We start from the raw sequence: 16,551 nt of genomic DNA, 5'->3' as shown, positions 1-16,551 counted from the left end.
GGCAGTGTTCAGGAACCAAATGTAGTGCTGAGGATCATACTCAAGTGTGTAGTGTGTAAGGCAAACCCCTTAAACCCTGTAATATCTCTCCATTCCTCGGAACTGAATCTGACTTAAGTCCATGGCTGTAACTAAAACACAGGGAATTTGATAAGCCTCTGTCTGCCTCTGGTTGCCAGCACCTTTTTAAGTGATTGTTCCAGGATGCTTGAGAGATACATGGTGGGATTAGATGGGATGTAGGTGTTCCAAGAAGGCGAGCTACTTTGTCTTCTGACCCCACTGGGGCTCCTGGAATGGTGATCTCCATGCAGTACCTCCTTCCAGCTGCACACCTGTGGCTCTGCTCTACTAGAACTTGGTAACAGTCCTGTCCCCATCTCCCTGGATCTGGAACATCTGATTTCTGGGGAGGGCCATGATCACAGGGCAAGTGGAGAATGGCATCACAGGGCAGGCAGGGTCCTGCTTCCCCTCTAACTGGTCACTATACACCCTTAGGCAGGAGACACTGGTTCTTGCTTTTGCAATCTGCAGCTAAGTCCAATTAAGTCCAGTTAAGGTTTCAGTTCTGCTTGATGGCCCCAAAACATTTGCCTCAGATTTCTCATCTGAAAATTGGGGATTATAGGCCTGAGCAATAGCACATTAGGAAGGACACTTGCCTTGCATGTGATTGACTTGGGTTTGATTCTGGTACTTCATATGATTCCTTCAGCATTGCCAGGAATTAGTCCTGAGTGTAGAACCTGGAATAAGTTCTGGGCATTGCCAGGGTGGCCCCCAAACCAAAACAAAACAAAACAAAAAGCTTATATAGAACCTGTCTCTAAGGATGGTTCAGAATTCATTGAAGCAGTATGTGGAAAGCTTTGGATATGTTTCCTAGGAGACCATGTGAACTCAGCTACTACTGTTTAGAGTATGGCTCTATAGAAGAATCATCCTCTTTCTTCAGGCTTTATCCTGCCTCACACCTGCCTGGCCTAGGCCCCCTCGTGGATGGCCAGGGGACCAGGCACAGAAGCCATAGACCTCTCTCTTCAGGCTGCACTGGTGGACTGAAGGCAGACTGGCAGGATGGAGCATCCTGGATGGGTCAGTGTGCTGGTGATACGCCTTTTGTCTTTCAGAATCTCCTACTGCACAGCAGACAAGGTACATGACAAAGTGTTCGCGTACATCGCCCAGAGCCAACACAATGAGAATCTTGAGTGCCACGCTTTCCTCTGCACCAAGCGGAAGATGGTCAGTGGGGGAGGCCATGCTTGGCAGGCTCTAAGTTTCTTGTCTTTAGGGGAAGGGTAGGATGCAGGACTAATAGTTGACTATATATATATATTTTTTTTTGGTTTTTGGGCCACACCCGTTTGACGCTCAGGGGTTACTCCTGGCTATGTGCTCAGAAATCGCCCCTGGCTTGGGGGGGACCATATGGGACGCCGGGGGGATCGAACCGCGGTCCTTCCTTGGCTAGCACTTGCAAGGCAGACACCTTACCTCCAGCGCCACCTACCCGGCCCCATTGACTATAATTTTAAAAGTATCAAATTCTGGGTCAGGGATGAACTTCAGTGTTGAACATTTGGCTACCTGGGTTTGATCCCCATCGCTAAAACAAAAATAAAGAAATCGTGGGACATCTCCACCTCAAGTAATTTGCTGAGAGCTGAAAAATCCTAGAGTTGTAGTCTGGGGGTGCCACCTTCCAGAATGGGCTGTCTGCTGGCCGCCCATTTTGTGATCTGGCCCCTTTCTCTCCAGAATGTAACTTGTTGGATTTAGTTTGGGTGGAGCACCTGAAATTAGTATGGTCTTTGGGGCACATGGGAGTTAGTCCTTAGAGATTGGAAATCAGAATGGCTGAAATGGAAGCTCAAGACAAGAAGAACATAGAGAAACTTGGCCATTGTTTTGTGCCTACTATGTGCTTTCTCTAGGGGGAGCCTGTAAGGGCTCTTCTGGCTTAGTCCTCTCAACAATTCTGTGAGTTGAGAGTTGTAACTATCTTCATTCTAATTTTTCATTATTTCTATTAGTTGTGGGGCTCAGACTCAGTGTTACTGTTTGGCAGGTCATTCCCAGCAGTGTTCAGATGCAATAGGACCCACTCTAGCAACTGCTTGAGGAAGGGCCCTGTTTAACATCTGTGTTGGTGGCTTAATGCCCAGTTCCTAGACCTGAGTTTCTCAGAGCCAAGGAGTCTAAGATCCTCTTCCTTCCTCTTGTCATCTAAGGACATGTCTCTAAGCAGCTCTAAAAGTTCCTGCTACCCATCGGGGCACATTTCCTACTGCTGCTCTAAGAATTTTCACACGCTCAGTGTATCTAAACAACACAGATTCATTGTCCTACGTTTCTGTAAGTCAGAGCCCTGTAAATGGGTTGGGAGGTTGTGTTTCCTCTGGAGGCTCTTGGAGTAGGGGAGATACATTTCCTTGCCACATCTAGAGTTAACCTGCATTCCATATGTAGTGACCCAACCTGCATTCCATATGTAGTGACCCTCATCTCTGACATTATTGCCAGCAGTATAAGCACTTCATGGCCATGTGGTTGTCCCTTACCATCCTGTGTACCCCTCCTTCATAAACTACCTTGTGATCGGGACTACAATTCAGGATAATCCCCACCACAGAATCCTTTACTGTTTCTGTTTGGGGCCACACCTGGCAGAACTCAGGGCTAACTCCTGGATCTGTGCTCACAGATCACTCCAGGTGGGACTTGAGACTGTATCAGGTGCCAGAAATGGAGTCTGTGAACTATATGTGAAGTAAGTACCCTACCTGCTGTACTATTGATTTGGCCCACAAAATTCTTTATTTAATTATGTCTGCAAAGTTTTTTATGCTATATAAGGTAGTTCACAGATTCCAGTGGTTAGAATTTGGACTTTTGAGGGGGGGGGTCATCATTTAGTCCATGTCAAGTCTCATGGAAGGAGGAGACAGTTCAGGCTGATGTGCTTTGTGACTGCATATGACACCCAACCCTTCTTTGAGCCTCCTGCTCATCAGCAGAATGAGCTAGTTACCTCCACGACTTCCAGGGTTTCCCTGAAAAAAACCACACTTTCTTTTCTCTATTGTGTTTTATTTTTGTTTGTTTCTTTGTTTTGTTTTGTATTTTTTTATGGATTTTTTGGGCCACACCCAGCGGTGCTCAGGGGTTACTCCTGGCTGTCTGCTCAGAAATAGCTCCTGGCAGGCACGGGGGACCATATGGGACACCAGGATTCGAACCAACCACCTTTGGTCCTGAATCGGCTGCTTGCAAGGCAAACGCCGCTGTGCTATCTCTCCAGGCCCCTTGTTTGTTTCTTTGGTTTTGGACCACATCTTGGTACTCTGGTGAATCGTGACTTTGTACTCAGGGATCACTCATGACTGTCCTTGGGAATCATATAGAATGCCAGGATCAAGATTGGGTCAGCTGCATGCAAGACAAGTGTGCCTTACCTGCTGTGCTATCTCTCCAGCCCCTGTGCTGTATATTTTTCCTGCAGTACCAGAACCTACAGTCACTAACCTGGGTCATGGTGATGCCCTTGAACCCTGGTGGCTTTGATCATGACAACCTTTTCCCCACAGAAATTGGCTTTGTCTCATGAGGCTATACAGGTATAAAAATACAAACTCATTATGTCCCCACTGTTCGTCTCTTCCTCCCCACTGGGCAGAAGCAGCTGGCCCATGGCCATCGCCATGATAGTGGACCCTGAGTGGGAGGGCCCAAGATGCAGGGGTTTCCTCTGGATGGTACGGATGCTAATGCCAAGGTGAAAGAACAAAAGTGCTAGCTGGATGGCTCTAGGGAGGTCTTGTGTGGGGAGAGAGGACTTTAGGCTGCCTCAAATTCCAAGAGGTCAGACACTGAGGTGAAGAGCTGGCCCTGCTTGGTGCTGAGAGCAGAGCCCTGACAAGGCAGAAGGAAGAGCAGCTAGACCTCAGGACCCAGTCTCTTCTCGACCTGCCCTTTTGCAGCTGTCACCAACCTTTTCTAACTGCTTCATGTCTTCTTTCCTTCTCTACCTTTTCCCTCCTGGCTTCTCACTGGAGAGAGCCCTGGAGAGTTCTGTCAGGGAGAGCCCAGGGCACTATGAATAGATGCTGGTGTGCTTATGGCCCCCGATACTTCAACTGGGGTCCACCCCATGCCCATGTGAACTGGCTGTGTTGGGAACCTTGATGTTCTTTGACATCATGGATATTTCTTAGATGATGGAGGCAGGAGGTAAAGGAGTGCTTAGGTGGGGCTGGAGAGATAGCATGGAGGTAGGGTGTTTGCCTTGCATGCAGAAGGACGGTGGTTCGAATTCCGGCATCCCAAAAGATTCCCCAAGCCTGCTAGGAGCGATTTCTGGTGTAGAGCCAGGAGTAACCCCTGAAAGCTGCAGCGTGTGACCTCCTCCCCCACCAAAAAAAAAAGGAGTGCTTAGGTTCTGCAGCGACTTGCTGGCAGGTGCCTCACTGATGTTTATTGTGCCCATTTCTGTGTGGGCCTTAAATGAGGGCATTATTGTAGAGATGCAAAATGGTGACAGAAGGCTAGAGAGATAGATAGTACTGGGTTAATGCCTGTACTAACCCCTTGCATGTAGCTAAAGCTGTTTTGATCCCCAGTACCATGCACTTCATGGTCCCCCAAGTATCTTTGGGTACATACAGCCCTGGAGGCTTTCAATGTTGCTGGGATAGCTCAGATACTCCCTGGCTTGGCAGGGCCCAGGTAGCACTGAGTTCTCAGCTCTAATTGTACTGCTTGATCTTGGCTGAAAATCACCAGGTGGGACTCCTCGGCCTCCTGATCATTGCTTGGGAGACTCCCAAAATAAAAGATTTAAAAGAAAAAGAAATCTACCCGTATAGTGTCACAAAGGTGTGAAATTAAGTGGGATACACAAGGGCTAAGAACTCATGTCACTGGAACTTGGGCAGGTGACAAGGTAGAGCCTACCTGCAGCTAACCGTAAAATTGTAATACTTTTTTTGTTTGGGGTCTATACTGAGGTGCTTAGTGGGGGCAATCCCAGCACTGGAGGTGGGGGTGGAGTGGGAGGAAGGGGCTTTCCGCTCAAGTTGGGCTTGAGAGGATCATGCTTGATGGATTAGGATAGAACCCTGGCCTGTTGCAGGCAAAATAGGCATTCCAGTCTGCTGAGCTCTCTCTGTGACCCAACCTAAAATTTGGATGTTGATTAAGCTTCATTCCTTTGGCCGCAGGCTCACAGCCTCCTGATCCACACCCTTCCCTGTTGTACTGTCTATCCTCCCCAGTTTATGATCTACCCAGGGTGGGGCAGGTAAGCAGGGGTGAGAGGGAAAAAGAGAAAGGGATTCCTTTTTGGGTTCAACCTAAGCCAGGGAGCCAGACCATGGTGCCTTCCCAGGTGGCTGTGACGGGCATGACCAGGCTTTCTACCAACCAGGGATATTAGCTCAGTGGTAGAGAGTACTGAAGTTTGATTCTGGCACTGAAATCCAGATCAGACTAAAATAAGAAAGAAACGTTTCCATGTGCCCAAGTGAGAGGCCTCCGGAAACCCTTCAGCCTCTGAGATCTGAATTGAAGGTGGAGCTGCTGGTAGTTGGCACAGAACTCAGGGTTATGATGCCAGTGATTTGATAGTAAACATTTTAACTGTTCCCGGATGGGCAGAGCCCTTCTTTCTCACATGCTCATTGACATTTTTTCCGGTGATCCTTCTGTGCAAAGACTTATGCTTTGGTGCCTTCAGGAGCACAGGGCCTGACCTGTGCTGGTTCAGAGGTTCTGTTGTCCTGACCCATCTTTGCAGGAGCTAGATAGAGGCTTCTCTGAGGAGCTAAGAGCCCAGTTACTGGGGACAAAACCATGAAAGGAATATACTGGACTAAGTCGAACCTGGTAGAGTAGTAGGAGTTAGAGAGACCTCCTGCCCCAACAGAAGCACTCAGAGAAAGTCTTCTGCCTGCAGGTTCAAGGCAGACTGGCTTCCCACCAACAGATCGGAGCAAAGCATCTCATTCAAACTGCTGGGATTCAGGCGGGGCCCAGCTCTCCTGTCCCCGCCTAGTCTGGGCTTGCAGCCACCTGCACACACCCGCTTCTTGGGTTATATTTGGTTTAACTTGCAGCTCCAGGCTTCAGGGCAAAAGGACGGGAATGTATGCAAATGATCAAGCAGATTTATGCAGAAAACAGTATCAGGCTTGTGCCCCCAGATTTCCTGGAGGCAAAAATAATGGTGTTTCCATCTCCCTGCCACTTTGGGTGACCAGTTCTTGCTTGGGTATATAGTGATCTGACTCTGGCTGGTAATTAGCCCATATTTTTAGTTCATGGGCAATTCTCAATGGTAACTGGGTCTATTAAACTTGATTCAGACGTGACAGCTTAAATTGTAAACAGCTGTGAAGAGTTTCATACTTAATTACCATATTTAAGTTTTGCCATAAAGCGCCATACTTCCATCAAAAATGTAAATGATGGAGACATTCAAATGAGATTTTATACTTCGTGAAGTTTAATTGGCATGGATCAGTCAGCTTGTTTAGAGATTTTAAATTTAAAAAAGAAAAAAGAGCTTTTAAGGCAGTAGCCACAGATTCATTTCTCAATTAAATTGCGTTGTCTGGTGGAGGGGAAGTGAAGGAAGCCCGGGCTGCTCAGGCCTGAACTTGTGCACTTGAGTCTGGCACTCTCTTCCAAGCTCAGCTTTCGGAAGGAAGCTGGAACTGAGTCCTAGCTATAGTTTCGAGCTCTGGGACTTCCTACTCCCAGAAGCTGAGCTGATTAACCCTGAACTGGAATAAGAGTGAGGAAAAGGTCCAGATGAATGCTTAGGGTGTGAGGTCCTCTGGGGTGGAGTCACAGAGGGAGACTGCCTCTTTGCCGATGCTGTTCATGCAGCATCACAGGCCCCTATGCTCTGGGAATTAGGGCTCTTAGACTCAGTTCCTGTCTTCAGGAAGTGCCCAAACAGGTTGATAGGCCTATAGGCTGGCGACATCACTGCATGGTGGCAAAAAGAATACTGGTAAATGGAGTGCATTGGTGGCATTTGTCTTGGGTCTGAGAGAGTGGGTGGGAGTTCTCCAGAGGGAAGGATCCATCAAGGTGTGGCCTCTCCTCACAGGTGGGTTATGGCACTGAGTGGCCTTAGTCCCCTGCCACAGGTACTCATACTTTCTTGATCCTGGCAATAGTTTCACCTCCTGCTTCCTTCCTGGGGTTTTGTTTTAATCCCTTCTACCTGGGCCTACTTCTTTTTTTTTTTTTTTTTGGTTTTTTTGGGCCACACCCATTTGACGCTCAGGGGTTACTCCTGGCTATGCGCTCAGAAGTCGCTCCTGGCTTGGGGGACCATATGGGACGCCGGGGGATCGAACCGAGGTCCGTCCTAGGCTAGCGCAGGCAAGGCAGGCACCTTACCTCTAGCGCCACCGCCCGGCCCCATGGGCCTACTTCTAACTCTAGTGCCAACTAGCACTGTCCTGCTGTAGTGTGACCTATTCAGATAGTGACTGGGCACAGTCCTACCCTGACTGTCCTGTTTTCTGATTCTAAGGGCCTAGTTGTTGTGTAAAGTCTTCAGGTAATGTGGGAAGGACTTCTCAGGATTAGAGGGATTGAGAAAACTCCACGGAGATGGGAAAGAGGTGGTGGCAACGAAACACTGCACAGGATGAGAGTTGGGGGCGGAGGTTGGGGCTGCAGAGAGGGGAGCATTATGGAGCCATAGTTAGCGAAGATAGGGGTGCCCAACTACTTGGATGAGTGTGTCTCCCATTTCAGCCCCTGAAGCTTTGGTGCCCACGTGGGGCTGGATCTCTGTCTCCCTCTGTTGGGACTTGCAGAGATGTAGAGGGAAAAGAGTCTTGGGGCCAGAGCCCAGGAGGGCCTGACTGAATTCCCAGGCCTCTAGTTAAGACCTGCCATCACTGCATCACTCTGAACCCTCTCTCCATTTCCACTTCTTGTTTTCCAGGCCCAAGCTGTCACCCTCACAGTTGCCCAGGCCTTTAAGGTCGCCTTTGAGTTTTGGCAAGTGTCCAAGGAAGGTTAGTTTTGTAACTGGGCATTATAAAGGGGTGGAGATATAGCGGGAGGTTGGTAGGGCCATGTGGGATGGGAGGGATGGTAAAGGCCCTGGGTTGACTCCTGTCTCCCATTACTTATTAGGTTTGTGTCTTGGGATGGGGCCTGTCACCTCTGATGAAACTGGAACAGCTGTATCCCTTCCCCAGGGTGCTTATGGAAGTTCAATGAAAGTTATTCTTTCCTTTCTGCTGGAGACCTAGTCCTGGCCCCCTAAAACTGGCCACAGTGTTCTCTCTGCCTTATGATTTCTGGGGACAGTGTTGGGGTTGTGGTCTCTAATGTGTTATGTCTTGGTTCCACAGAGAAGGAGAAGAAGGAGAAAGCCAGCCAGGAGGGAGGTGATGTCCAGGGTGGCCACTGCGACAGCACCCCCTCACTGAAGAGCTGTGAGTCCTGGGCAGGGGGAAGGCGAGACTCCCCTGCATGACCTCTGGGGTCCCCCATTCCTCCCTGGACCTCAAGCATGTTCTGTTTTAAATTGTTGTTTATTTATATTTCATGCCAGAGATCAAATCTAGACCCTTATGCATGCAAGACGTGTGCTCTACCACTTCTCCTGGCCCCCGTGGGTTTTTGTTTGTTGTCAAGTAAATAATAGCAATTTTGTCATAGAAAATTTTGAAAGTGTCAAAATGTTGATAAAGGAAAATTTTGAGACATTTTAGTACACATTCTTCCTGATATATCCCTTCACATATGTCCCACAAGTACATTTCCATATTTTCTATATGTACTTTCCATCTTATTTGTGGTTTTTAGCATCTTATGTTGTGTTTAGCAAAAAAAACAATACTGGTTGTGAATATAGAAGTTCCTTTTAAAAGCACTAATGGAGACAAGAGCTCACCCTGTCAGCCATTGTCTGACTGGCTTGGGAGGTGCCAGGCTTGGGACTCTGGGTAATGAATCTGGGAATAGTCCATGCCCTAGGGTGGAGTCAGGATCAGGACAGTCAGGAGGGTCTAGGATGGAACTGGGCAATAAGAGACTCTTCTTTCTCTGGAACAATTGATTGAATCCTTATAGTGGTCGCCACTGGGAACCTGCTGGACTTGGAGGAGACGACCAAGGCCCCACTATCCACTGTCAGCGCCAACACCACTAATATGGATGAGACACCACGGCCTCCAGGCTTGAATAGCAGCAATGTGATCTGGGTGAGTGATCCTGTGGCTGGCGACCCTCATGGTATAGTATTCTCTTTTAGCTCAAATGAGGACTAAGCCTGCTTAGGGTTCAGGCCCTGGTACTGAGGACTTGTAGGCTGTCAGAGGACCAGCCCTCGGCCCATGGAACAAACAATGCCCCCTTTGAACCTAGGGCTGCGTCTCCAACAGACTTGGTGCCCAGCACAGTTGTCTCCTTACAATGCCCAGCCTCTTGACCTGAGCATGCACAGCTCTGCCCAAAGACTCTCTTGTTTGTGGTGTAGGCAGAGTTTGCCCCAGCACCCTTCCCCCTCAGCCATCTCAACAAGGAGCCTGAGATGTAGGTGGGCAGTGGGCGTCACTCACCACATGACTCTGGGTCAGCCCTAGCCTTTTCATCTTCACAATGAGAAACATGACCTCTGCCTGCAGAACTTCCCAGAGGAATAGGGTTTTTTTTGTTTGTTTTGGGCCACACCTGGCATTGTATAGGGCTTACTCCTGGCTCTGAGCTCTGTTATTTAACTCTTGATGGGGCTCAGGGGAGCGTATGGGATGTAGGACAGAACTCAGGTTGGCCATATGCAAGGTAAACACCCTTCTATTATACTACTTTGGCTCCTGGAATTGGATTTTTTAAAATTCTGTATTTTTACTTTATAAATTAAAACTTGAAAATAATAACTTCGACTTACCAAAAGAAAGTTACAAAAACAGTACAAAAAGTTCCCACTTATCCTCTGTCCAGATTCCCTAGATGTATCATTTTACAGGACTCAGAGGCACTGACCTTGGGAAACTGTTTGGGTAACCTGAAACTTGGCTCACTTTCCTCCATTTGTCCCTTCAGGGGTCTTTATCTTGTCCTTGAGCCATTGAGGAATCACATTTTTGCTTTTTGTTTTTTTGGGCCACACCCGTTTGATGCTCAGGGGTTACTCCTGGCTACGCACACAGAAATTGCCCCTGGCTTGGGGGGACCATATGGGATGCCGGGGGATCAAACCGCAGTCAGTTCCTTGGCTAGCGCTTGCAAGGCAGACACCTTACCTCTAGCACCACCTCGCTGGCCCCGAGGAATCACATTTATTTTGTCTTGCATCTTTAATTTTTAAGAATCTGGAATGTTGGTCCGGAGAGATAGTATAGCAATAGGGCGTTTGCCTCTCATGCAGCCAATTCAGGACAGACGGTGGTTCAAACCCCAGCATCTCATATGCCTGCCAGGAGCAATTTCTGAGAGCAGAGTCAGGAGTAACCCTTGAGTAACACAAGGGTATGACCCAAAAACAAAACAAACGAATAAAAGAATCAGGAATATTGAGGGACTCGGTGAAATGGTCAAGTCCCTTTGCCTATTTTGGGGGGTCACCTGGGTACCCCCGAACAGGCACCATACCTTCCTTTCGTCTCTTGAATACCAAAGAGGGGGATTTGCCATCTGTCTTTTTTTTTTTTTTTTTTTTTTTGGTTTTTTTTTGGGCCACACCCGGCAGTGCTCAGGGATTACTCCTGGCTGTCTGCTCAGAAATAGCTCCTGGCAGGCACGGGGGACCATATGGGACACCGGGATTTGAACCAACCACCTTTGGTCCTGGATCGGCTGCTTGCAAGGCAAACTCCACTGTGCTATCTCTCCAGGCCCTGCCATCTGTCTTATCTCTCTCCTCCTGATAACAGTTTTGTCCCTCATAAGCTTGGAATTTTGGCTCAGTTTTAAGAATGAATGAAGGTAAGAAAATGTCTTCTCCCACCTTTTCAAAACTCTTGGGATTCAAAGGCACTGAAATCATCTGATTTGACCCTTCACTTTCCAAAAGAAAAAGCTGAATCTTCAAGAGGAGCCATGACATCTCTGTGTGCCATTGTTCAGAGAGCTGAAAGCTTGTTTCCAGATGCTCTAGGTTGTGCCTTTTCTCTTGTTCCACATCCCAGGTTTGGTTTCAGGGGCTGAGATGCTTGTCTGTACCTTTTCCTGCAGATTCTCCTGCTTTTGTCCTTGTCTCAGTGCTGGGACAAATTCCCCGAAGAACCTGGGCTCCCCCACTAAGAGTTCACATCTCTTTGTTTTTTCCTAGGAGCTGGATGATGGCCTGGATGAAGCTTTTTCAAGGTAATGTGGGCTGGATGGCTCCTTTTGGGGAAGGAAGTCCGGTGGTACATGTGACCTGGGCTTCTGGGGCCTCTTGTCATGTCCGAGAACATGAATTCTGATCTTCTAGAGCAGAAATCTCTATACTCAGGCATCTCCTGGGATGGGGAGCCAATTACATGGGGTTGGCCAGTTCTGCCAAAAAGTTCTTGGCGTTGTATCAGAATTTTTTTTGTTTTTTTCTTTTTGGGCCACATCTGGTGGCACTCAGAGGTTACTCCTGGCTCTGCACTCAGAAATCACTCCTGCCAGGTTTGGGGACCATATAGGATGCCAGGGGTCAAACCCAGGTTGGTCCTGGGTTGGCCGTGTGCAAGGCAAACATCCTACCCACTGTGTTACTGCTCTGGCCCTGAATCAGAAATTGTTCAAGCAGCTGCTGTACCAGTCTTGAGATTCACTCACACGCCTAGTGGATTTCCACTTTACTCATGGTCTAGTCTTCAAAGGATAGCTTTTGGCAAGCTCTGTTCCTTCTGGAGGTTTTACATTTATGAAAAGTGGCAGGGAGAAGGTAATGCTTAAATTAAGCCCAGGGAGTATTACTTACAGGTGGGATGTCAGGGCCAGTGAGGAAATAATTTGGTCTAGTCTGAGGGTGGTGGCATTTCCCCATTTTCCCAGGGATGGACCCTTAAGCAATAAGTAGGCTGCTAGCAAGATGTGTGGGCAACTTCCCTTGCACGCACAGGGTACCCTCAGAATCTTCCATAACCCTCCCACAGCAGGACTTTGGAGTTACAGCAAGCAGCTTTGAGTTCTTTAGGTGGGAACAGCCAGACTATTGCATTCTTGCCTTCTCCCTTTTCCTTCTCTCTCCTCTCCCTCCCTCCTCCTCAGAGTTTGGTAGAAGCCCCTTGACCCAGCCCTGAGATATGGGGATGGGACATGTGTGGTGGCAAGGACATTCTTTTTCCCACCTTCCCTGCTTTCCCAAGCCATCAACTACAGCCTCATTGTTTGGAGAAAATTTTCCATTTTCTGTTTCTAGTGCCCTTTGTGGAAAGTTTAAAAATCAGCAAAGTATTAAACAGAAAATCACAGCATCTCATATCCTATCATCTCAGTTTATAGACCCAATTCATGCTAAGCCTATAATACTGACTTTTTTTCTCATTGATCAGCTAATCGTATTTGCACTTGGGGATCCTGCTGCTTCACTTACAATTCAGGGGTCTCAAACTCGCAGTCCATGGGCCGTTTGTGGCCCTCCGTACAACATTTTGTGGCCCTGCCCTAGAGGAATCTTTTTTTTTTTTTATTTAAACACCTTGATTACATATATGATTGTGTTTGGGTTTCAGTCATGTAAAGAACACCACCCATCACCAGTGCAACATTCCCATCACCAATGTCCCAAATCTCCCTCCTCCCCACCCGACCCCCGCCTGTACTCTAAACAGGCTCTCCATTTCCCTCATACATTCTCATTATAGTTCAAAATGTAGTTATTTCTCTAACTAAACTCATCACTCTTTGTGGTGAGCTTCCTGAGGTGAGCTGGAACTTCCAGCTCTTTTCTCTTTTGTGTCTGAAAATTATTATTGCAAGAATGTCTTTCATTTTTCTTAAAACCCATAGATGAGTGAGACAATTCTGCGTTTTTCTCTCTCTCTCTGACTTATTTCACTCAGCAGTTGTTTGGGTCACACCTCCCAATGTTCAAGGCTTACTACTGACTTTGCACTCAAGGATCACCCCAACTTTGCCTCCTGCGGCCCCCAGGTGAATTGAGTTTGAGACCCCTGACTTACATTGATGTATTGAAGCATTTTTCTAGGCTGTACACACTTACCGGATAGCTGGAGAAATAGCAGGGTTCAGGACATTTGCCTTGTATGTGGCCAACCTTGGCTCAATTTCTGACGCCACACATGGTGCTCCAAACTCCACTAGGGGTCACTCCTGAGCATAGAGCAAGGAGTAACCCCTGAGCTCAAAAACCAAAACCAAACAAACAAGCAAACAAAACTTACTATAGACATTGTAGGTCATTGACAGCCTCACATGCTTTTCTAGGACACAAGCCAAAGGGTACTCAACTTTCCCCTATTCTTTGAACATTTGCGCCTCTTCTAAGTTTACTTTCCGAAAAACTCTGTTGTGTCTAGTTACAGCCAAGACTTCTCATGCTGACTGTTGCCTGCTTTGTGGTGTTTGGAGCCATTGATGACCCTTCAGATTAGGTCTTAGTTATATAGAAGTTTCACCTCTTTTAAAATCCAGGACTTTTTCTTTCTTTCTTTTTTTTTTTTTTAAACAAACTGTGTTGACTTGCCATTGGTTCACTATGCTGTGCTCTGTCAGGAGTATACAGTTTACATCTCCATCAGCATACCCCCCTCACCCTTCCATCAGTGTACTCCAACCCCCTTCAGATCTGTTGTTATCACGCAACTAAAAATACCCCTTCAAGGGGCTAGAGCAATAGCACAGCAGTAAGGCATTTGCCTTGCATGCAGCCAATACAGGACAGACCCTGCTTCAAATCCTGGCACCCCATATGGTCCCCCGAGCCTGCTAGGAGAGACTTTTGAGCAAAGAGCCAGGATTAACTACTGAGTGCTGCCAGGTGTGACCCAACCCCTCCTCCCCCAAAAATATACCCCTTCTACCCTCCTGCCCCTCTCAGAACTTTCTTCTTCAGTCCTGTGTCCTGGCATTTACCCACCCAGGCATTCTCACTCTGACCCAGGTGCTGGTCATTGGGTCATTTAGTTTCTGCCTTTCAGGTTGGCCCAGTCTCGGACAAACCCTCAGGTCTTGGACACCGGACTGACAGCCCAGGACATCCAAAATGCTCAGTGCCTCTCACCTGTCGACTGGGACAAGCCTGACAGTAGTGGTGCTGATCAGGATGACTTCTTTACCTTCTGAGGACCCAGGTCTGGGGAGCACCCAGAAAAAGGCAAATCCATCTGTGACGGGGCTCCCAGCTGCAGGACACCTTGGCCACCCTTTCCAGTCGACTGTACCATCAGCCTACAGATGAGAGCTGTGGCCAGACAGGCAGAGGAGACTTGATCTGAACTCGCTTTTTCTCTTTGAGGACTGCGAAGATGCCTTGAATATTTATTCAGTGACTCTTGCTTCAACCCAGAAAGAAGTCAGCGATGCATCAGGCCTGTGTCCCGCTGTGTGTGTGCGCACCGTTACAGCTGGCTTCCTGCTGCCTTTCTTAAGCAACTACTCTGCTGGGGTTTTCAGGATGTGACCAAAGCATTTCTTGTCCCTAAGGACCCAGACTTCCCTGGGGTGCCCCTGATCCTTACTTAATGAGATTGAATTATTCACTTGTGTCAACTTGCAAACACAGGAGGGCACTGTGGCCTTGAGCTCATCTTCTCCTGGGGCCCCAGCGGGCCTGGGTGTGAGCCTCTGGATCTGTAGGCTCCATAAGAGAGAGGGGGCAGCCCTTAACCAAAGACAGTTCCAGTTGGCACTTTAAGGCACACAGAACGGTGTGGACCCTCAGGGTTCCTCCATGGTGCTGCTTCCAGAGCTTTTTTCCTGCCCTTCTAAAAGAAGGGCTCCAAAGTCCATGTGGGGGTCCCCAGCCATGCTTGGAAATGGCTTTCCATCTTGACTGCGACCTGGGGCTCACCTTAGTGTGAGCCCTTATCAGACACCCCGTCCCCCACTTCCCCATGCAGACGGGTTATACCTGCCTTTATGTCTTGTCTGAGTGTCACTGTGTTGTGCCCAGACTCCCCCCAAAATGTGTGTGAGACCTGACTCCTACATTTGTTTGAGAAGACTTTGTTGCCATTTGACAAGGAGGCAGGCCTCCAGCGTAGGCGGGGTCAAGAGCAATGCCCGGACCTGATGCCAAAACTGCCGCTCACGACTCTCACCTCCTCTTGAGCTGCCTCTGTTGTCCTCCCAGGAACCAAAAAATCGCAGCTATTTTCTGACCAAAATGTGTTTCATAACAAACCATCTGGTGCCTTTCCACACAGAACTGGCATGAGACTGCGTGCCCTGCTAGCTGTCTCGCTATTGATTTCCATGAAAATGGAGGTGTTTGAAGTAGGCTGGTGCTGACGGTGAAACAAAACTAAACTCTCTCAGCTTCGTGCTGTTCTTTCCTTACACCTCCATGCAGACATGCCAGCAGCAGTCTGTCTGTTTGTAGCCTTCCATCTTTTCCTCCCTGAGGCACCACAGCTTCCAGCATCCTGAAACCCAGCCAGGCAGCCTGGATTTTCTCTGTCCTGAGGTGTTTCTTGGCCTGGTTGTGCTGAACTGAAATCTTTGGTGACAGCTGGAGCAAGTTTCCCCAGCCTGGGAGAAACAGACCCTTTCCCTAGAAGCTACTTAATCTAAGCACTTGAATCAAAGCATGTTTATGACAGACCTGCCAGGCCAAAGAGATAGTCCAGGGAGTAAGGCATTGCCTTGCAAGCAGCTGACCTCAGTTCAATTCCTGGTACCACTATGGTTCCTAAAGCACTGCCAGAAGCCACTTCTGAGCACAGAGCCAGGAATAGTCCCCGAGCATCAACAGATGTGGCCCATCTGCCCTGCCCCCTCCTAATAATAGAGACACAAGTGCCTTGGGGTAGGGTGGGATTTTCAGGGTCTTTGTCAGAATATGGGGTTAGCTCCCTTTCCCAGACCACCTTCTCTACCACCTGCCCCACTCCAACTACCTTGGTATTGATACCTGTATTTGTCATGAGACAGAGTTGGGCAGACAGATCTGGGAGCCTGAGGAAGGCTTGCTGTGTGTGTACACAGTCACACTGGCCTTTGCCCCGTTGAGCAGTGTGTATTGAGCCCCCCACCCCCCGTGTCTTGTCTTACATTATGTGTCACTGTTAAGGAATTTCTAAGAGGAAAATAATAAATACTCTTTTTGAAAGACAAAACATTTGACTGCTGTGGCCTGGGGGTCACGTGCGAGTGTACAGCCAGCAGTTCTGACATTTGTTGTTTGGAGTAGCCTCCACTGCAGGCCTGAAGGTAGGGTAGTTGGTGTGCATCCTTCTGGCTGAAGCTCTGGGGGGCCCCCCGTTTACCTAGCAGACAGGTGTGTGTGGTGAGGTTCCCTCTTACCACCCAGCTGAGAGCATCTGCTCCTAGGAACCCTATGATGGTTGAGGCCAGGGTTTCCTGCTCGGGGCTAGGAATCCTGGAATTGTGGCTATGACTGGTTGCGCATGT

At 48.3% G+C, this 16,551-nt stretch overlaps 1 protein-coding gene across 1 annotated transcript in view; it reads left to right on the top strand.

Moving 5' to 3' along the window:
• LDLRAP1 (low density lipoprotein receptor adaptor protein 1) overlaps positions 1–16,164 on the top strand; it is a 28,035-nt gene extending 11,871 nt beyond the window's left edge. Inside the window, exons 4-9 of the mRNA XM_049774963.1 lie at positions 1,134–1,248; positions 7,973–8,045; positions 8,388–8,471; positions 9,112–9,242; positions 11,312–11,346; positions 14,118–16,164. Of these exons, the coding sequence (XP_049630920.1) occupies positions 1,134–1,248; positions 7,973–8,045; positions 8,388–8,471; positions 9,112–9,242; positions 11,312–11,346; positions 14,118–14,262 (583 nt within the window). The 3' untranslated portion in view covers positions 14,263–16,164. The remainder of the gene's footprint in view (positions 1–1,133; positions 1,249–7,972; positions 8,046–8,387; positions 8,472–9,111; positions 9,243–11,311; positions 11,347–14,117) is intronic.
• Positions 16,165–16,551: the final 387 nt, after the last annotated feature.

The sequence above is a fragment of the Suncus etruscus genome, chromosome 6, assembly GCF_024139225.1.
Source record: "Suncus etruscus isolate mSunEtr1 chromosome 6, mSunEtr1.pri.cur, whole genome shotgun sequence".
Lineage (NCBI taxonomy): Eukaryota > Metazoa > Chordata > Mammalia > Eulipotyphla > Soricidae > Suncus > Suncus etruscus.
This window is presented reverse-complemented; position numbering and strand designations above follow the sequence as displayed.